At 43.8% G+C, this 21,028-nt stretch overlaps 5 protein-coding genes across 5 annotated transcripts; 3 read left to right on the top strand and 2 right to left on the bottom strand.

Annotated features, from left to right (window-relative positions):
• Positions 1–687: 687 nt before the first annotated feature.
• EAE97_003768 (uncharacterized protein) lies at positions 688–4,646 on the top strand. Its single transcript, XM_038874280.1, has 6 exons — positions 688–1,333; positions 1,384–1,526; positions 1,700–1,752; positions 1,860–2,639; positions 2,911–3,336; positions 3,436–4,646. Exons 1-6 carry the CDS (start codon positions 1,006–1,008, stop codon positions 4,223–4,225), a joined length of 2,520 nt encoding a protein of 839 aa, XP_038734889.1. The 5' UTR covers positions 688–1,005; the 3' UTR covers positions 4,226–4,646.
• A 683-nt stretch (positions 4,647–5,329) lies between these two features.
• Positions 5,330–5,776, bottom strand: EAE97_003769 (uncharacterized protein; the record flags this gene model as incomplete). Its single annotated transcript, XM_038874281.1, has 3 exons — positions 5,330–5,468; positions 5,535–5,665; positions 5,726–5,776. 3 exons carry the CDS (start codon positions 5,774–5,776, stop codon positions 5,330–5,332), a joined length of 321 nt encoding a protein of 106 aa, XP_038734890.1.
• A 530-nt stretch (positions 5,777–6,306) lies between these two features.
• Positions 6,307–6,705, top strand: EAE97_003770 (uncharacterized protein; the record flags this gene model as incomplete). Its single annotated transcript, XM_038874282.1, has 1 exon — positions 6,307–6,705. The coding sequence occupies one exon, from the start codon at positions 6,307–6,309 to the stop codon at positions 6,703–6,705; it is 399 nt and encodes a 132-aa protein (XP_038734891.1).
• Positions 6,706–14,177: 7,472 nt separating this feature from the next.
• EAE97_003771 (uncharacterized protein) lies at positions 14,178–14,456 on the top strand (the record flags this gene model as incomplete). The annotated part of the gene is made up of 1 exon (XM_038874283.1): positions 14,178–14,456. One exon carries the CDS (start codon positions 14,178–14,180, stop codon positions 14,454–14,456), a length of 279 nt encoding a protein of 92 aa, XP_038734892.1.
• A 3,484-nt stretch (positions 14,457–17,940) lies between these two features.
• Positions 17,941–21,028, bottom strand: EAE97_003772 (uncharacterized protein; the record flags this gene model as incomplete). Its single annotated transcript, XM_038874284.1, has 4 exons — positions 17,941–19,276; positions 19,336–20,511; positions 20,587–20,890; positions 20,950–21,028. The coding sequence occupies 4 exons, from the start codon at positions 21,026–21,028 to the stop codon at positions 17,941–17,943; spliced, it is 2,895 nt and encodes a 964-aa protein (XP_038734893.1).

The raw sequence follows: 21,028 nt of genomic DNA on the forward strand, positions 1-21,028 counted from the left end.
GATTGGGTTATTTAACATGATATGGGAGCTGGAAGCGAGCTTTACGAACAGGTGCCAAGGAGTTGTTATATGCCTATGTGCATTGCTTACTTTTTGTGATATTATTTTAATCTTTCAAGGGGAAGTAAGATGGTGGTAGATGATGCCATATTTGTTCATCTCTTAGAGAAGACAACAAAAAAGTAAATCAACTGGCTGGAAGATGGCTAGTTTTAGCTAGACGATATCATCGTATGTAATAATATGATGAATCAGGAGTTTCAATCCTTGCCAATACTTTGGGACTATGACTAGGTACCTAGAGGAAGATTTATATATACATTTCACTCGAGATTCATGGCAGGAGGAGGATCTATGCACCATGATATCAAGAGAACATGTGAGGAATATAGAGTAACATTGGGTTAATTGATATCGGTTGGTAATAGAATCAACCATGCTAGATATTCATTGATGATAGGGGTTTCTTCTGATGAAAGACGCTATGATCTCGCTTCGGAAAATGCACGCTAAAGATGAACATTTTCATATGAGATGCATGCACACTTCATTCATGAATGAGATGAAATAAATTATTGCTCACTTTTAAGGAATGGTATACTTATCTATCTGTATCGGGGTAGAAAAGCTTCCTGAATATTCCCCAAGCGGCAGTTTTTTGACAAACTGGCAAAGTATATCCTGAGGCAGTCTCTCACAAGTTTGCTTTTGTTAAAGTCAGGTGACGAAAATTGTAGTCAGACTGCCAATGTCACCTTCATGACAGTGTTTTACACCATATTCCTGCCAAAGATCTATCAAGTGTAAAGGAAGTACCTAGCATTGAAGAAGAGAATCAGAGTGAATGTCAAAGGCGGAGATTCGTTCACAGACAAGTGAATGCTCAAAAGACTAAAAAAGCTGGCTAAATTTGGTTCCTGCTTCGTACCCAACTCCACGCGCCTTCCCTAAACCTTCTACAACGACATCATAACAACAATTCAAATTTTCAAATTCCGACTCAATATGAACGATCGGGTTGATCGTCTCAGAGCATTGACCGGCCAGCAAGAAGTTTACGACAATCCTGATATGGAGGAAACGCAAACGGAGAGCGAAGATGCCTTCGTGCTTCCGGAGGGATTCACAATTAAAGCACACAATATTTACAATGGTACCTCTGAAGAAGAAGATTCTCCACCTAAATTGAAACCTGGAAAATCGAAGCAACGTAGCGATGTTCCTGAGCAGTACCAAAATAAGGATCTTGAATTTGACGACGGGGAGAACATCACGGCCAGAATGCGAGCGGGCATGAACGAACATCACTATGGGTCATCGGCGCCACTACTTTGTATGTCAAACTATAATATTTCGTTTAGAAATACTAATTTTGGGGTGTAGATCCTGAACTGGGCCCTAATGACTTCCAGGAGTACAAGAAACTGGAGTATGGTCAGCTTGCTGCGGAGGGAGAGAGCTTTTGCCCCTGGAAGACCGTATCGCAGTATGCATACAGATATGTTGGCCATGCAAACAGACCAAGGGTAAGATACTCAAGCACTACCCCCACCCGTATCTATCGCTGTCAAATCTACTGCGGGGTCGATCGTCGATTGTCCTACTTGAGTAGATCATTCACTACATACCTAAATAGACTTATTCAACCCACCCGCTTCTCCAATCATACAAACACTCTCATATATTAACACATTTGCAGGTCACGGAGCAGTTCTTCTACGGAGGTAAATGCTATTTGCAAACATGGGATTTGTAAGTCTTACCCATTCCTCAACTCTGACTTTTTTGCCCTTGGACTTGTTACCTGCCATTTAGGGGCGTTGAGGAGCTTTCTCTCTCGTTTTTCTAACACCAGACAGCTTCTATCTATATAGATTGAGAGAAGATCCGAATCAAAGCCCGATAATCCTTGTTCCTACTAAGCAAGTTGAGTATTTTCTGGCTGTTATCAACAGATCACTTAATACAAATCTTACTATTCCTTCTGGATCAGCAGGCGCGTTTGACGCAGTCTTTAGCAACGACGGTACTCCTTATCCCAGATATCTCGGTCGAGTACTCAACAAAAACATGGCGGATGAGTTGAGAGAAAATGTCCCACCTCGATACTACAAACTTGATGGCGAACCCCCTATCACAAAGCCACTTGTGGACACATCGCTTGCGGCCTTTAGAGCCAAGATTGAAGCTTTGAATCTAACCGCAAAGAACAAAAAAGCTGCTAACAAGGAGAAGCAACGAGTCGACCGAGTTGCCAAACAAAAAGCTTGGAAGGACTCTACTAAGCGTGTTCAGCGTTATCTGGGGTTGCGTAAACGATCAGATGATGATACACCAACAGGTTCTGACTCCGCAGATAACAATACCTTCTATGATCCTGATAAACCTACGAAGTTTATGATGGAAGATGCAGTCGTTTTTGTCTGCATAGATGTTGAAGCTTATGAAATGAACAACAACATCATTACGGAAATTGGCATTGCTACTCTAGATGTTCTGGACATTGCTAATATGGAACCGGGTGTGCTCGGCGAAAATTGGAGAAACGCTATACGTGCAAGACATTTCCGTATCAAGGAGAACATGCATCTCAATAACACAAAACATGTTCAGGGATGTGCTGGTAGTTTTGAATTTGGGTATGTTCTCTCTTCCGTTCCAAATCCCTGTGATCTTCCAGTTCATATGATGCTACGTTTTGGTTTGGGGTCTCTCATAGTCTGGATCTAAGTTTAATGACGATGACCTCCTCATCATTATCAAGATTATATGAATTTTCCAAAATACTCTTAGCAGTTGAACACTATTGGAATCTTACATCCAGTCTACTAGTACTACGAACTACCGGACACAATGCTTTCCTTCCTTGCTGCTTGCATTTGAATATTACTGACAATTCTTTTCCAACAGCACGAGCGAGATTATCTACAGAGATGATGCACCCCGCGTAGTTGGTAGCTGTTTCAAATACCCTTTTTCCGACCCTTCTCCATCTCCCGATCTTGCCGATCAGAAACGTAACATCATCCTTGTTGGCCACGATGTTGATGCAGATATTCGTTTCCTTCGCCAAATTGGGTATGAAATTAATAATCTCAAACTACATGAAGGTTGCGATACCACTCTCATGTGGCGAGCTTTAAAGCGGGAAGTTAATCCAAGAAGTTTATCTGCTATACTTGCGGAGATTGGTATTGCGGCCTGGAATTTACATAATGCCGGCAATGATGCTGTGTATACTTTGCAAGCTATGTTGGGGATCGCTTGTAAACATTTGGTGGATAGGAAGATTGAAAGAAAGGAGAAAGATAAGTTGAAGAAGGATAGAATCTCTGAGTATGTCTACCTGTCATCTTAACCGTCTTTCCTCCCCATCCCAATTTTTTACCGTGTCCCATGTCCTGATTTTCATCAGTATGCTAATTTATGAATTAGAGCCGTCAAAGAAGCAGTAGAATTAGCTTACGAGCGTGAAGAAGGCTGGTCCTCTGATGGTAGCGACGGTGGTGAACGTATTACACCCGAACAGGCAAACGCCAAGAAAGCAGCTGATGCTGCCAAGAAGGCTGCGAGTAGAAGACCGAAGGTAACAGATGCAAATGAATTGTGGCCCAATGGTTTCAATTCAGGGGCTACTGCTTCTACCTCTTGGGTCGGTAATGCTCAAGGCCAAACCCAGGGTTCTCAGGGAGGATGGGGAACCCCTCCGGCTACTCCGACAAAGAATGGAAAATCCAAGACGGATTCTACTTCTGCTTCTGCACTTGAGCCAGCACTTGTACCTGCAGAGCAATTTGGATACAAACGTCTAGGCCCCAATTTCAAGTCATCAGCTAGCACCGGTAGTGGTTTCAACGCCGATAGCAAGGCCGATCCCGAGGATCAAACAACATCTCAACTCCGTACAGGTGGCAACTGGGGTCGAGAATGGACAACTCGGAACACAACGGCAGCTGCTGCGCCAGTTCCAACTGCCCAAACATCAACCTCTGCCCCCGTTTCCACGGATCAACCTTCCACATCTGCCTCTCTCGACCCCGAAATCACAGGTCTCGAACAGAAAATGCAAAATGCTACTCTGGCCGAACTACAAGAACAAGGTAAAATCCCCATGGATCTCTCGGCAAATGCATCGCTCCAACTCCTGGAACAGCAGAAAGAAGATGCAAAGGGTACTGGTGAAAGCCCGTGGCCTCAGCAGAGGGCACGTAGGGTTAAGTGGTAAATGCGATTTCTCTCCGCTTTGGCTTTGTATTTGGGATTGTAGGATTGGAGAGTCCAAGATATATATCTTATCTTCTGTTCTTCAGTCGATCAAATCACTCGTGGGGAGGCTTACGAATGCGCGGAGATGCATATTTCGTTTTACTTTTCTTTGAGCATTGCATCTGATTTACTTAGATATGGGCGAAGGTACAGCGAAGAACTTTGCATTGAAATGCGTTGTGATTCTTCTTTTTCTTTTATTCTCTTTCCTCGATGGACTATGCATGGCTTCTTTACATCGAATAGTAAGTATATCGAAGATGCAGCGGTGCGGGGACTACATAGCGCAGCAAGGATTACTTGCATTACATACCTAGGTATATCAATGAGAACGCTCTACATTTGCTTGCACATTGATCATGACCAAAATAGATAAGAAGCAAATATCTGAGGGTACAAAAAATCCAGGTCCTTACCTCAGCAAGGAAATGAACTCATCTTTATATTCTCATATAACTTAAAAGAGGAGATTTCAGATTGTGATATCAATCCGTTGATATTGTACATTGAAACGCCGTGCAACCCATGCATGCATCTATCCATCAATCCATCATGAATCATAGAATTCATGAACAAAACAACCTCGCCACCACGCTGCCAACATGAAACGTAAACGCCATTCGCTATAATGCCATTTGTGGAGATTTGTGAAGGAAGATTCAGCAACGTGTGAAATCGAAGGGCCGGAAGAAATTGATGTACAGGAAAAGAAAGTCGAGGTTAAGGTTCATCCGATTGCGGGCGTCGCTCGCTTTTTCGGTTGGAAAAGAGGTGGGCAGAGTAGAGCAGTTGAAATTGGATATGAGTTCTTGCGTACCGTAAGCTCTGATATCGTAGCAATAATCGCAGTAGTGGAGACAATCGATAGGAACCGAACCGGATCATGCCAAATCGCGAGAGAATGTGCGAGAACCCACTGGAATAGTCAATCTAGCAGGGCTGAAATCGTGTGTCCGCAAATAATTGAAGTATGCGGAAGTCGAGGTAAACGAATCTTCAACTCAATCCAAAGAGAATACATCCAAAACCCCCCAAAGAAAATTGTGTGCGGAAGTAAGAAAGATCAACCGTTCTTCTCCAAAAACTCCTTTGCTTCGTTCACTTTGGTAGCTAGATATGGTGAACCGCCTCGATCCGGATGGTTCAACATCATGAGGGTACGGTGATTCTTTCGTATGCGCTCTTTGGTAAGTTGTCGTTCGCTGCGGGGAGAAGATAGAATTAGTTTATGCGATGGATTGGGAATAGAGAGGGTAGACTAAACGCACCTGAGTTGCAGAATGAGCGCAGCCTCTCTGCGGTTCATCTTGGGCTCGAATCCACCTTTATAAAAAGCTTTTCCAAGTGCGCCGACGGCTTCTCCCCGTGATTTTCTGAACGCTACGAGACCTGCGCGGCCCTGGAGGGAAGTTAGAATTGGGATTCATTCATTGAGCTAGACATGGGAATGAAAACTTACTAGAAATGCTGCTGCAGCAACCCCCGCAGTGATGGTAAGAATCGATGCCATTTTTTCTTGGACTCTGGCTCTGGAGATGGTGGTGGTGCGTCTGGTGAGAGAGAGGGTCGTCGTTCTTTGATATCTTCCCAGTATCCTATGGACTTTTGTGCTAAGTGTAACTGGAATTCTAATTCATGTGGGTTCGGGCCGACCATTGTTCCAGAGGGTGCTGATTTGAAAAATTTGGACACCAGCGGCCGTTTCGGCTATCTACCAATGAATGTTTGTTGATGGAAATATGATTATTAACTTACCTGGTTTATTGTGGGGAAGCTAATGGCTGTATCATGTGATGGGTTTGCTGATGTATATCTTCATCCTGACTTTGTCAAAGACGTAAACAAGATTGACAAGGCTGTCTAACAATTGAAATTAATTTGCCCTGTTTGATTAATCAGTATTACCCTCTCTTTGCTCTCTTGGCTAGATAACAAAGTTCAAATATTAGTAAATATCAATATCAGACGCTCATAATCCTTCTTAAAAGACCAGGTCCTCCTCATTCCAACCCTCTGAATTTAACAATCAGTCAATTTCCAATGGCAACCTCAACTCTTCTCCTTATATTCAAATCAATATCGATCATCTTCGGCGCTTCCACAGTAATCACAGGAATACAAGCACTACTAAATCCAGTCGCGTTCAGCAAGACGTTTGGAATCACAGTGCCAAAAGAGAAAGATACACCCATTCTAAGAAGTTACATAACACTGATGGCAACGCGACAATTGGCGACGGGAACTTCTGTACTATTGTTAGCAAGAATTGGACATTATATATCGGTTGCATACATCCTAATGGTGGCGGGGATCATCGTTGCGGGAACGGATGGAGTGTTTATTGCGAAAAATGGAAGCGTCAAAATGGGTATTGTACATGCTGGACCGGGATTCGTTATTGCTGCTGTTGCTGCTGCTACTATCTGGTTAGAGGGTTAGAACTATGTGTATAATTTCAGAATATAGATTGTTGCAAGAATGTACTATGTGCTTGTCTGACCAAAATACAGATCAGCTTACTCTGTGACAAATTTGAAGTTGCTTTATGAGCAGAATATAGTGATTGTTTACGTTTAGTTTTGTTTGCTAGTATCTCTCGTTTGCATTCCCATTGTCTTGGATTCATTAACTTAGAATTTTGTCATTCATCTCCATTTCCGCCTCCACTTCGAATGCCAACTCTTCAATCACCCAAATGGATACCACCAATCTACACCAATCCCTCCAGATCACCCTCACCAGCAATGATAATAATACACAAAAATATACCATTAGAATCGGTGAAAACTGTAGAACAACAAAAGGAATTTGTTAAGAATTGTTGGAGGGGAAAAGTGGAGGATGGTATCACTGCTGCCGCTGCTGTGTTCTGGATCGTCGCTGCTGGAACGTAAGACATTCATATTGAAGAAGAGAAGCCTTACGAGCTAGTGTCGGCTGCATCTTCATAGGAAGGTGAGGGAGGAAAAGTGTCCTGACTAGCAAAAGAAGTAAAAGTGTCCTTACAATACACAAAAGCCCATAAAGCGCCCTGAGGAGTCTCTGGGACACCGCAAGAAACTTATGATACCTAGATAATATGAGAGAAAGTGTCTTGACATGTTCAGAAGTATTCAGGGTACTTGGTGTAGAGCACGTGTATCACAATAGATCGATATTTCAAAGTGTCCTGTACGAAAAATAGAGGTTCATGAACAGTTTGGAGACGACACAGCACTCAAGAAGCATTGTTCGAATCATCTAGCAACTCACTAACCCCAGGTTATAGAGCTCAGGCAAAGCATGTCCTCGAAAAGCTACCAAATCTCGTCAAGGAAATATTCAAAGAGAGAAACAAATGAACAAATAGAAGAATGCCAGCTACAGTACATCTACATGTATGTAGTATATCAAATCTCACCTCCCGAGTACTGCCAAAACTACAGCAACCTCACCGAAAGATTGCAACTCATGTACTCAAGAAACCAATGCCTGATCAGAAACACCAAGAGGACAAATCTGTTAAGGTCGGAAATAACCACCAAGAGCTTTCACAGGATGTCTGAAAGCGCAAGACAGCCAGAGAGAAGGATGCAAAAGAAGCGAAGCCTATACCACCTGGGAGAAACCAACCCATCCGTCTATCATCACCTCATCCCGCCAATTATCTACGACTGAATAAGACACAATTGTACCGTTTGCCTGTGAAGATACATAAACTACGAGATGCATCTACAGAAGTAACACCACCACCGAAGCTTCTAAAGAGCACTGCTATTTCACCTGCGACCTCCAAGCTGAAGCCAATCTCTCCCATTCGTACTGGTGATCTGCATCTGTCCGTCAACATTATGACCCCACCTCCTCGAGTAATTCGCACTACCAGAGCGACGATGCTGCGACAGATCTATCAGTTGCGGACACAGCATAATACCCCCAATCGAGATCTATTGCTGAAAGCCGTTGCATCGCGTCGTGTCCCTAGAGCGTGTGAGAAGGAGAAGTCCATGCTACCATCTTCTGACGATGAAGCAAATTTAGTAACAGTACACAAAATACTGTCAATAAGCCAAGGGTCCATTGTCAGCGTATGATTTGATTACAATCCATGGTATATCTGAGACTCAAGCACATGATTGAGAAGAACTAGTATTAAGGGGAGCCAAGGTGCGGAAACCCCTTCGATACTAAGAACAAACAGCATCAAAGTCCATTGCTGAGTATGTGTCCTTACAACTGACCTTCAATTTACCTGACGATCATGGTTCGTAGATCATCACAATTCTGATACGCCAAATGATACGAGTATGGTAGAAAGGAGCAAGTTCTAGATTTCGACGATCTTAACCCCACTCGGGGCCTTCTGCTGCATCCCCAAGGAGTTACATAAACAAACTTCTAGATTTTTGGTTCTTTAAATATCGCACCTGTGACTTATCCACATCGGCATCGGAGAATTCCAGAAGACAGATAGATACATCGTGGAAGTTTTCCTTAATTTCCGGCCCGATCGTTTGTAGATTGTCTCTCTTCTCAGAACGAGATATGTGGGCAGTTAATCAAAATCTAGACTTCTAGAACGAATTTCGATTCGAGGAAACAATCTTCTGTAAAGGAGAATCGTCGTTTCTGTGACAATGGTATCGTGTCTCCTTTTGTTTTGTTGCGATCCAAAACATCCACAGGGGAAAAGATCCCCAGCCCCCCCACAATTTCCAAAGAAAAAGAAGGTTCTAGATTCAAGTCACTTGACTTCTAGATTATCCACAGGCTCCAGCAGGACAAGGAATTTGGTACACGAAACCAAGCACGATTTCAATGTTTAACATCATATCAAGTAATCGATATTCCGAGTTGAACATCGAATAAATATGTGTATGATTTTTTACATCTAATATATGCTCTGTGTTAATCATGTTCGTTCTGAGTAAAGCTTGATGTATAATAAAGTAGGTATCGAGATATAAGTGTTTTCAAGAGATGGGCTTTGGCGTTCACCAATGTGCATAAAATGTGGATAGTCAATGACCTTTTTCATGCGTGAAAATGCTTCCAAAAAAGTAATTATCTCGTACAGGAACAACACATTTAGAGAATGCATGTCGGATTCAATCCTAAGGGATTCTCGGCTTAACAATGTGAAAGGGCGTGTTTAGCGTGAAAAGAGTTTCGTATGAAGGCATTCGAACGGATAGAACGGGATAAATTGACGAGCGTTACTTTGACATTGATTTGAGGTTCTGGCTTTTTCGAGGCATCGATGTTTTGATGTACCTATGCAAAAATCGCATCATAAATGGTCCAGATCTTTTAGTCTCTGAGTCATTGCGGCGTCTAAATGAAAATGATGATAGAGCAGAGCTTCTAAATTTTCTGATAGCATGTAACCATTGCTAATCAAGGTTTTTTGAAACTTCGGAGGAGATACCGAGATAGTGGTTGACATGTGGAGCAGTTGATACCGAGCTGCGATGCAAGGAAAGTTATCGAAGGCTAAGGTTAACTTTAGAAGAGACTTCAAGGTCGAGGTAGCCATGAAAGGGTTCCCGAGGAAGATTTGAAATTTTATACCTAACTAGGTACTGGATGTCAAAGCAACCAGTCAATAGCCGGGCGTCGAGAGGACTTAAGACGGAGATAGTTCTGAGGTTTACCAACTCTGAAAGGTATGACGAGCGCCGTTGAGGAAGGAAGAAAAATGATTTGAGATTTAATGAAGTCGTCATAATGAATGAGATCGTGATGGCTATGGCTCCAATCAATGAAGAAGCTCAAACAGTCTTGAAAACTTCAATGTACCACAGGGTTGAAGGCCAGGCCACCACAGCCCACAGCTATGTATTCGCATACACATATCAGTAGTCTATAACTAATCAATGGTCATAGAGGTAAGACTAGTCCATTGAATAGTCAACACTCTTCCCTGTGTGAGATAGGGGAATCGAGATTGTTTCCAAACGCGAGATCTCAACTGCCTTTTCGACAAAACAAACCAAGGAAGGCTCTTTCCGCATGTCAACATTACATTTAGCAATCCGGAAGATACCCAAGGAGACATGGAAAACGGAAAATAGCCGTCTTCAGCCACCATTCTAATCAAGAGTTAATATCGCAGGGAGCACCAGAGATCGCGTGCCTGTAATGAACTTGTAGGCTTCTCACGGGTCAAGCGTGCCATGATCAGAGTATGGTCATCACAACACCCCTAAGTAACACGCGGCATAGCATATTGACTTACCACTCTTGAACATGTGCGCAGTCATATTCACGAAGGCAGAAACTTGAGCCAAATAGGTACTCCTGTATTGCACTGCCTCGTCTTGGGGACGCGTAAATGTCCCTCTACCCGTGCAGATTGGCACGGATTGAAACAAACACAATTTTGAGTTCCAGATCAAACCCTCTGTGTCGGCGTCTCTATCGATTTGGAGTCCGATCGAATAAACTTTTGACTCTCAGCTGCCATGAGCCTACGAGCCTACTACCAGTACAGTTTGACATGAGAAAGTCAATTCTGAGTGGACAATAGACAATGGACAATGCGGCCATTGCGGAGTTTGCGGGGTCGGAATGTAGTTGGGAGAGGGTAGGGCAGCTGGGCAGGTGATGATCGTAACTTTAGCATCAAGTTTGACAATCTCTTCGACTCGGCACCTACGGACTTACAAAGCACCCAGTCCAGCCTTCAACAGATATACGGTAGAGCAAGCTGGTGAGAGGAACATGTGATATTGGTAAGCTCATACGTTGAAGCATACGATAGGTAGACGTGGTAGACTCGTAGGTACGCTACACGGACCACGGCATTTCTTTCTCGACATCTTTTCTTCTTATTTTCGAGACTAACATGAAGTTCTAACAAAACCTTATACCTGCGGAAGGGCTATCCGCTGACGGTCCATTTCACATCTTCCCAACGTGCAACTAAGCTTCGATAAGAAGTACACATGTTTCCAAAGCTGATATCGTAGATCTACAGCATGTTGTGGCTCTCCAAGCCAGATCTCTATCTTTCCCTCCACATATAGTAGATATGTCTTGATCCCTACTGTTAATCATATGAAACTCCAGTGTTTTCGATAGCTTTGGTAGATCCGTTCATTGCATAGAAGACAGAGTCTTCAATCTCGAAATTCTATCTCGATGCCTCCTCACATACTCGATCGCCGTAACGGTAAAACCACCAAACAACTTCAAGGGTATTTCTACCAGTCCACTTATAACGACGCACGGTCGTCAGACAAGCTCCGAAGATTCATACATATTAGACAAGCCTTATAGCTCCTTGGGCATGAGAGACGCGGTTGATCTTTCGGTGCGAAGCGGACATGTATTGTGGGTTTCCTCTGCAAACATGATTAAACCCAAGAAATTGGCAGCGATTTTCTGAGTCACTTGACGAGTCTATTTTGCTGGACATGTCTTTCGGCCATCTCCTGCGCTTTGGTTTTGACATGAGAATTTGGCTTTTTACGCGAAATTTGACAATGAAAGGTAGAGGGATCTCAAATTTTAATGTACAATATACCCTCCTTTTCTGACCACCAACTTGGAACCCTGGAGGTTGTTGGAGAGAGTAAAGGAGATCAAATTGGGTATAGTTTGAATTTGATGTATCTACCGGTATCAACCTTTCGGGACTGAGATTATTGCCTGGGTCTTTTCTTAACCCTACCGGCAGCTGTATGTAGCATGTATTGCTTTTGATCGCAACCCAACCCAATGTACCTCGTTCCCAAAATAATCTGGCGCAGTCAAAAAACTTTAAACGGGTTGCCTGGTGGATTGCGCTCGGAAGTCTAATAGGTAAAGTACGAGATGTTCTTTCATACCTTAAAGCAGTAGTAGGTAAATTACAACCCTGTAAGTATCTTCGAATGGAGACACGCACAATCAGCCGTGAGTTAGTTGACTTGCCCCGAGTTAAAAATGTTTTTCTGGCGGCAACTTTGAAAATCTGGCAAGAACCAACTGAGCGTGCTGCAGAGCATGCGGATAGCTCAAGGTTACATCGTCGCATGCAATAAAGTCTGATTAAGCCTCTCATTTATTTACGTAGGGGTAATGGAGAGCATGGGATTTGTGATGGTTCCCGGTACATGCCACGATGGTGTTTAGGGATCGACTTTATCTGAGCCTACGGTATTAACCCAACACCTTCCGACCAGACGGTTCACTCGAAGTAGTAGAAGATCCGTTGATATTCAATATTCTCCAACACTCCCCCGCAACTCACGGATGATTTTCATTCGATCGTCTAGGGACAAATCGATTTTACGCAGCACATCGCCACGAGAACGACTCCTTAACCTTATAGGGCATGTACAAGCAATTCTTTAGCCCCTTCATCCACAGAGCAACCGAATACGCACTGTAGGGGCTCTAACCATTCACGTCGACACGTACTCTAGCCGTTCTCCCCTAGGTATGCACTACACTGTACGAAAAGTGCGCACGTAGGAAGTTAGGAAGGTAGGAAGGTAGGAACCGACGAACCGACGATGCCGAGTTAATTACTGCAACTGCCTAGTCTCTGTCGGCCAGATCCGGACCAAAGTATAGCAAGTATAGCCTCAGAGTCATATGAATAATGCCAATGATACCAATAATACCTCAATGGGTCACTTCAATAGCTTACTTACTTCAAAACCTTCCTGCAAGAGCTTACTGGAACCCTTCATGGCATTATTTCCAGTCATTCCCGCGTGAGAGCTGCAGCCTGCATGACCATAAGATGATGGACCATTTCTCTCCAGAGTGTATCAGACCATAACAATTTACGCAGCACATATCATGTCAGCTGTTTACCCTTATCAGAACCCAAGGACAATCTTCGTATGATTATTGGGTATCGTTGGTTTCAAGACATCGCAGATTCGCAAAGTTTACGTGTGCTCCACCTATCAGCTAATCCACCCACCACAAGACTTGGAAGTTATTAGAGGTTAGAACCATTATTTTGAATTTTGAATTTTTGTTTCTACGTAGTACTACTGGTGTACTGTACGTAGTATTGTCGCTGGACTGTCCCCGCTATACCACATCTATCTCACATTGAAAAAGTTAGACTCACGTACTCACATACTCACATACTCACATACTCAAATCTTTTGCTTTCCTTTTCCTTTCTTTTCCCACCAGCGCAGGATCATTTTTTCTTTCTCTCTTCATGTCAAACTAGAAAGAATCTTCATGTCAAACTAAAGAAGCGTACCCTTCAACATTAATTGTCTATATCCCGGCTCCTTGATCTACATCACACAATCCCATTTTTAGGGTAGCTGGTTCCACACCCTGGACAGTACCTGTTGACTCGAGATCGGAAACTGATATTCCGATCGGTCTTTTTCTTGAAAGACCTTCAATCCCGGTTGGAAAAATTAAGAAAAACTTGAGACGACTTCCCCCCGCCTTGATTTCGACTACTTGACGAGGGCTCCTCATTGGTGTTGGCATTGGCATTGGCATTTTCATTTAACAGAATCATCTCGTTACTATTATCAATCTGAAGAATTAATGTAAAAGTCCGAGAAGCCTCTTTCGAAAGTTTAACGAAACCTTTTCTTTTTCCATATTCCTACCCAACGATCCATATCTACTACTACTACTACTACTACTACCTACTATTCCCCGGCACGTACAACATTGCGCAGCACTCACATCTCTTATACATATTACCACCATTGCATCTGCCCGCATTCCAAGCCAAGGATCTGCCGCCTTTTCTATTTTAGTGAACGAGGGTACATACCAAGTATTACTCTTCAAGAACACATTATATCTTGTGTTGAGATCTATTGAGATTTATCATATACTCGATAACTCCATCACTCTCGAACTATCAACCAGATACAACAGATACAACATCTCATCGCTGCGAGGATTTATCCGCATCATCAATAACTTCCCTCCATCCGACACACATATACAAAATGTCATCCTACACATTCTCCAGAGCATCATCAGACTCCTCGTCCTCATCCTCATCATCGTCTTCATCCTTTCAATCATCATATTCAATGGAGCCAAGAGTAGAAGTGATGCGCTGCTCGAGATGCGCCAAAACTGTCGAAACCATCAGTACAATGCAATACCAAGGCAACGAGCTACGAAGAGTCAGCACAGATGATGCGAGCGCCAACGGGATGGTACGATTCGGTCACAACCTGTACTATTGTGATCGTTGTGCCAAGATGGTTGGTTACAAGTGAAGCGAGAATTGATGAAGGGGCTTCAAAGAGCGTGTACAGTGCGACAATCACAACTTAACAACAACAACATCATCATCAACGAAGGTACGGGACTGGGACTTGGATGGACGTAAAGATAGACGCCTCTGGATGGTCTGGAGTTTAGGGAACACTTCTTGGAAAGAAGTCCATGGGAAGGGATTTGGGAATCTGGAGTATGGAGTTACGATGTGAGGGCACGATTGATACCTATTTTCGATACCGATTTGTTACAATACAGTACTACTATTTACGATACCATACCATGCGTTACCAGTACCTTTGGGTGAAGAATCACTGTACACATGTGTTGTATGATTGCAAGTATACACTGTACAACGCGGAAGCGTTTTAGATGTGTGGTTGAATCGCGTCGCATCGTACCACCATTACATCTACCCCGCCAAAGACTGTATCAACGACGAGCATAGCCAAATTCAATACGACCTCATTTTACGACTTCATCTTGGTATCGTTATCGCTCTTACTCTCGACTCCCGCCCCCACAGTCGAAACATACAGAAAAACCCTCCACTCAAAAAGTCTCAAAAACAATATATCCTCAAAAACGCATGCACACAGCCTCCTGTCCCTACTATCGTTCATGCCAAGAGAAAGGCAAAAAAAAACCCGGTCATATTGCACCCTTAATATCCTTGCATCTTATCCCGGTTTCCAATACCCCACAGAGCGTGGAGCGTTATGATTGGGTTCGGCCTCGGAGGCTCGGAGAGGAATCGAGTTCAATCTCCAGCAAGAAACGCGGTTGCGTGGCTTGAGTGATTTTTTTTGGGAAGAATGTGGAGTGATGTCACTGATGCATATCGTGAGATATTTATTTATCGTTTTAAATGGTCTTTAGACTGTCGAGTGGAGGTGAACATTCATAGTTCCAAGGGTGTTTGCATATTTTTAGATCCTATGGCAAGGGAGGGCCGTGGAGATATTTTGATGCTTGGGTTGTATGGGGGTTACAATGCATATATCGTAAATCGTACATGTGCACGAGAGGAAACAAGCAATGATGGATGGTCGTGTACTTCATGTAGATATGTCATTTTGGTATTTTCGAGCGGTTTCTTCGGAAACGCCTCACTTGTTTTATTTACTGTGTAAATATTCAGCTGGGCTGAACTGGATGTAACAAGATCAAGGAAATATAAATAAAACAAACATCATACATTAACATTGCTACCTTATCATTATGCATTATTAGAGTGAACCCTTGGAAGTTGGACTATTACTTGGATACGTTATCCAGGGCTCCAAATTTGCAATTTACCAAATACCCTGATCTTACCCTGATCTTCAAATTGTCTCAGTAGTGCGTAGGGTAGGGTACCCTTTCTCCCTTTCTTTGTACCCTTCGTACAGTAGCGATATTAGCGATCCTTGGAATGGTCAAAGCACGTGATGGACAAATGATATGTTTTCCTGCACGGACTCACGAGAACATTTCTTCGATATCTCCACATATCAATTTGCTCACTCAATGCTTCTCACCCCTTTAAAGATAAGAGCAGACAAGAACGATTGGATACAAGGGTCGAGGGAATGATGAGAATGTGATTTAATTGGCTTCATTTCACGTGATATGCAGACCGGTGAGCTGTCAGGTGGAGCTTGAGAGTGATGGGGAGCGGGGAAGGCCCGACCATTTGTTTCTTGGAGGTTTGTATGGCATTTATGCATACGGAGATGGTTTTGGAATTGAGTTTGAGTTGGGCTGGAGTGGGTAGGTAGGGAGGAAAATGGTCTGTGAGGCTGTGCGAGTTGCACAACCGATGGGATGGGAATAGGCAGAGGGTGCACAAATTGCGGGTTCTGATAAGAAGTGTCTGAGAAGCGCCGGAGTTTCCAGAGAGTGCCTCAGTGCGTGTAACAGTTTCGACATATTTTGGGCTTTCAGATCGGCAACAAGTGTTTGCTGTCACACGCAATGATGCGTGTGGGCGATGTCGCTGAGAAATCAATCTGCGATCGCGATATTGGTATGAGATGCAAGTGTAGTCTTCGGAGGAAAATCTCTTTCCACCACACTGGTGTAAGATATTTTATGCGTCGGATTTAATGTCAACTTTTATGGAACTGCGGGGTTCTGTTAATGCATTGATGCCGCGGCTGGTAATGAGATGAATAATTCAACTCAAGGAGGGGAAGAGATGAACAAAATGGAGAGTAGATACCAGATACCGGGGTGAGGGAGTGGATACCACAAGTCGTGGAGCTTCTCAATTGGTCAAAACAGGACCTCTCAAAGAAGAAATAAGCTTGGTGAGCTAAGGTAGGTATGGTGGATTTCTCTTCATCGAGATGTGGAGTGTTTTGCGGCAGTCAAAAAGGAATGGATTGAGTTGGCGAGCTCGATACAGTACTCGTGCTGCCAGACAGTATGCGAGTCCGCCGCTATAAAAGCAGATTAGTCCTCTTCCAGTTCACCATTTTGTGGTATGTGTATCTAGCTTCGGAGCTGTATGCTTTCTGGACCTACGAGTGCGGTTTTCAACAGAGTGTGGATGCCATGGTGAAGCAAATAACACTGGGTTCTTGGATGGTAAGTTGAGTGACTGCCACTGAAGCTTGTAAGTGGATATATACGCAGCACTAAAAACAACCCCATCTCCGAAAATTTCGTTAGATTGTCTGTCTCCTGTTGGGATTCTGGTGGTTATATATCCTCGGCATACCAATGCCGATGGACTGCCGCCCACGTGTAGGAGATTCCTGTACTCGTGCTGCCAGAAAGTTTGCAACACTCCACCTAAATATGGGCCACCAGTCATCTTGTATTTTACCACCTTATGGGACCTGCCTGTGAGTGGAGTGTGGCATACTTTCTGGCCGCACGAGTAGATACTATGCTCCGTTTACTAGAGCAAAATTTCTCTACCAAGCAAGGACTTTGAAGAGGTAGTGAGATGTAATCTTCTCAGCTGTAAACGATAGAGTGAAAGAGGCTGCAACTTTGCAGGTGCAACGTAACATGCGGCGACTTCGGACAAGACTTTTAGTATCATATTCAGGTTTTAAGCAGACTTTGAAGCGAGTGCTGCTGAGTTCGGCTAGTACGAAAGCAAAGGTGCACGTATTTGATAGACTCGAAGCTGAGTATCAAGATGCGACGACGAGGTTCGGAAATCGTGATTTCACCAACGTCTGGCAATTGTGGCAGGCGCGAGTTGTCAGTGAAATCTTCTAAATAAGTAAGCTGGATTTAAGGAACATTCAACGAGGATTTCGAAATGGAGTGGAATTCGTCTGCATATTAGGGTGTGTGTGTGGTCATTTTGTAGATGCATTTCTGCTTTTCTGTTTACTTGTGACGGATACTCATTGCTTTCATACCACCTTGCGTATTTTATTTTCAACTCTGCATATTGAAACTCTAATCCAACGAGGGCTCTTCATCATACTCATCATCCTCATCGTCTACATCATCTTCATCGTTTTTGCCACCATCATCGTCTTAACTCTTATTCTTTTTGTCCATCGCCCCGCCACCATCAATCATGTTCTCGTTTGCGGCTCCCAGCTTCTTACTGTCGTTGAAAATCTCCTCAACTACTACTTGGAACATCCGGTGATCCATAGGATTGGGATCACTTCCTTGCAAAGCATCCTCATCATTGCTACCATCATCACCCTTCTCAGTGTCATCGTCCTCTCTGAAGACCTCGTCCCATCTTCTTCCCATCTTCACCATGTCTCTGACGCGTCCCGAGGTCGAATAAAGCGTAGCCCCGACAACCATCCACAGGTCTCTTCTCATAAGCCCACACTTCCATTTTCTATTCACCATCTGCTCAATGATCTGTTTCGGCATCCATGTCTTTGCTTCCTGCTTCTCAAAATCGAACTTCAAAGTCGACCACACAATAACTTCCTTGGCTCTCCAATCTTCAATTTTCTGCGCTGCGTCTTCAAATCCGTGATCAGCGGGGCCATTGCGCCGGCTTGGGTCAAGAAACGGACGCAGACTGGGATACAGTTCAGGAGGTAAGTGGCCGCTGGGACTGCCATTTGGTGACCAGAAAAGGAGAACGAGGCATGTTGGCTGGAAATAGCCCCCTGGTAATGGCGAGAGATCAATTGTGTATTCGTGGATCTTGTCGATGGGATAGAGGAGATCTGAATCGATGCGGAATGGGAGAAGAGGAGCAAAGAGAGTCGCAAGTGTTTTCAATTCTGGCAAAAAAGGCATGATACAAAGCTCCTTGACCGGATACTTTAAATCAACCTGATCGGGTCGAAGTGGGACGTTGCTTGGTGGTCGAACATCAGTCTCGAGCATTCCGGCGTCTTCGAGCAGTGGGACTAGGACTCCTGAAAGCCAATGAGCAGGATATCCTAGACAATGAAGGTGACCCAGTTGACGAAAAAGAATCGTAAGATTGAGCGGCGAATAGATCATATGATTATTGTCTGAAATGAGACGATGATCGGACGTCATAGGAATTGCCATTCTAAGGAAAAGTCCATGAAACCACCTCATCAGATCCTCACGAGAGAGACGAGCTTTCACCTGTTTTGAAAGTGGGACAGATTCATTTAGCTGGTTCCAACAGTAGTATGTGTAGCTGGCGAGTGGCACAGGCCCATGCCCTCTAAAAACAATACGTACACCGGTCAATTGTTCGAGCATCTTCTCGCTGCTTATAAGTTGATACTCAGCAAGAAAGTCACCCATGTCGCGGAAAAAAGGAGGATTTCGTAGACACACACTACCCGCGAGACTAGTAGGGTGGCGGGCGAGGAGCGGCATTGCATGAAGGAAGGTTGTTAAATGGCCACCGACATAATCCCTAGATTGGAACATTAGACTCTTTGCATTTATCTATCATGTTAAAAGGTGTGTACTCACGGTACATTGCTCAAGGTTATTCGGTGATAAATTGATGGGAAGTCTTTTGGGCGTGGATACCCAATATCCCCATTGCCCAGTGCCTGGCTCTGAGTGGGATCATAATGGAGACCAAAATGGATTCGTTCGGCGACATCAATATAATCACCCTTTACCATCTCTACCTTCAATCTGTTACCCAAAGACTTAATTGCTTTTGCTGCTTCCGCAAAAAACGGCCCAATATGTTCAAATAATTGTAGATGCTGTTCCGTGGGTGGCAATTCCTCCTTCAGCTCCACCCACAGTCTCGAGACCAAATTAAATGGATCAAATCGCAAAAAGACTCTCGGCTCCCCGTTTCCAATATCTGTATGCGAATCCCAATCCAGCTGTGTCGGGTTGAATACCCAGTTATTCGTCATAACATGGGCCATGAAAAGCCGCGCTTCTCTTCCTCTGGGGTTGAGCAGTGCCTTGAGGCTCAAATCCACCAATTTTGGATCATGTCGCTGCATTGCCTGCAGGCATGGCAGAAGGACTCCAGTCGCGCAATAGAGCTCTCTCTCCTTGTTGCTGTGAAACCCAATATGTTCCCAATATTCATCACTCTTATTACTGTATATAGAGTCGTCCATGGTGCTGATTGTAGATTTCATTACTTCTTTGGCGGTAAACAAGGTCGCTACTCTGCCTCCAGATAACCAATTTTCGAGCGCTTGGATGCAGGATGCAACATCTGCTTCAGACAGATAAATCCACTCTAATGGCTGTTGGCCATTTCTCAAACGTCTTAAAAGCTCTGCAATAACTTCTTGCAGCTGTTCGCTGACCCATTTGGGCATTAAACATGATGCAAAGATGAAGTAGACTGTGTTTAAGACGCTCACCAACTCAAACATTTGGTCTTTTTTGACTCGAGAGAGCTTGTCCAGAAGAGAGAATATGATAAGAGCTCTAGTAAGCACATGTCTATTGATGTCATTCAATGTGAAGTGATATCGACGTTTCGGTATCTTTCCCTTGCCTTCTTTGTGCGCGATACTAATGAGAGATGCTAGGAAGTGTCTAGCATCGCCTAGTCCGCTGTTGAAGAATGAGATGGTCTCGCCGGCAGGGATTTGTAGCGCAAGGGATTCGCCAAAGAGGGATTTGGCATTGTCATGACCGATAGGCACGTAGTCTCCAGCGGATCTCCTGTGACGCATTAAATCCATCCATTCAACCAATCTGTAGATAATGGAGATGGAGATGAAATTTCAATCCACTTACATTGATCCATGATACCGTGCAAGGCGATCCAAGATCTCCACTCTGCGTTCTTTCTGTTTTTGAATAAGATATCTTGGTAAGCAGTCCTCGGCTTTTCTGATTCTTTTCTCCAATTCTTGAATGCGTGTTGTGAAGGCACTATCTTTATCGCCAGGGACTGCTTTGTTCATCAAATGAATAGCTTTCTTGGCAAACAACAGGCACATTTCATACTGACCACTCTCGTAATAAGCGGAAGAGAGATTTCGAATTGGTGCTGGATCATCTCGGGATGTTCGAGCTGCTTGCATGTATTTATGGATCGCTGTTTGAGTATTTAGATTCACGCTTCTCAATATAGAGCCAGAATGAGGAATAAATTACCTTTGATGAAGTCTCGAGACTTATACAATACATTCCCTTCCTCTCGCAACCTTTTTGAGAGATCTTCCGGAGAAGACAT

This window comes from Botrytis byssoidea (assembly GCF_014898295.1).
Source record: "Botrytis byssoidea strain MUCL 94 chromosome Unknown BBYS_006, whole genome shotgun sequence".
Classification (NCBI taxonomy): Eukaryota; Fungi; Ascomycota; class Leotiomycetes; order Helotiales; family Sclerotiniaceae; genus Botrytis; species Botrytis byssoidea.

Bases quoted from the DNA above. Each gene is read 5' to 3' on its own strand.
- EAE97_003768 (XM_038874280.1), top strand. From the start codon at position 1,006: ATGAACGATCGGGTTGATCGTCTCAGAGCATTGACCGGCCAGCAAGAA. The intron at 1,753-1,859 runs GTAAGTCTTACC...AACACCAGACAG, and splicing joins TATTTGCAAACATGGGATTT to CTTCTATCTATATAGATTGA. The intron at 3,337-3,435 runs GTATGTCTACCT...TTTATGAATTAG, and splicing joins AAGAAGGATAGAATCTCTGA to AGCCGTCAAAGAAGCAGTAG.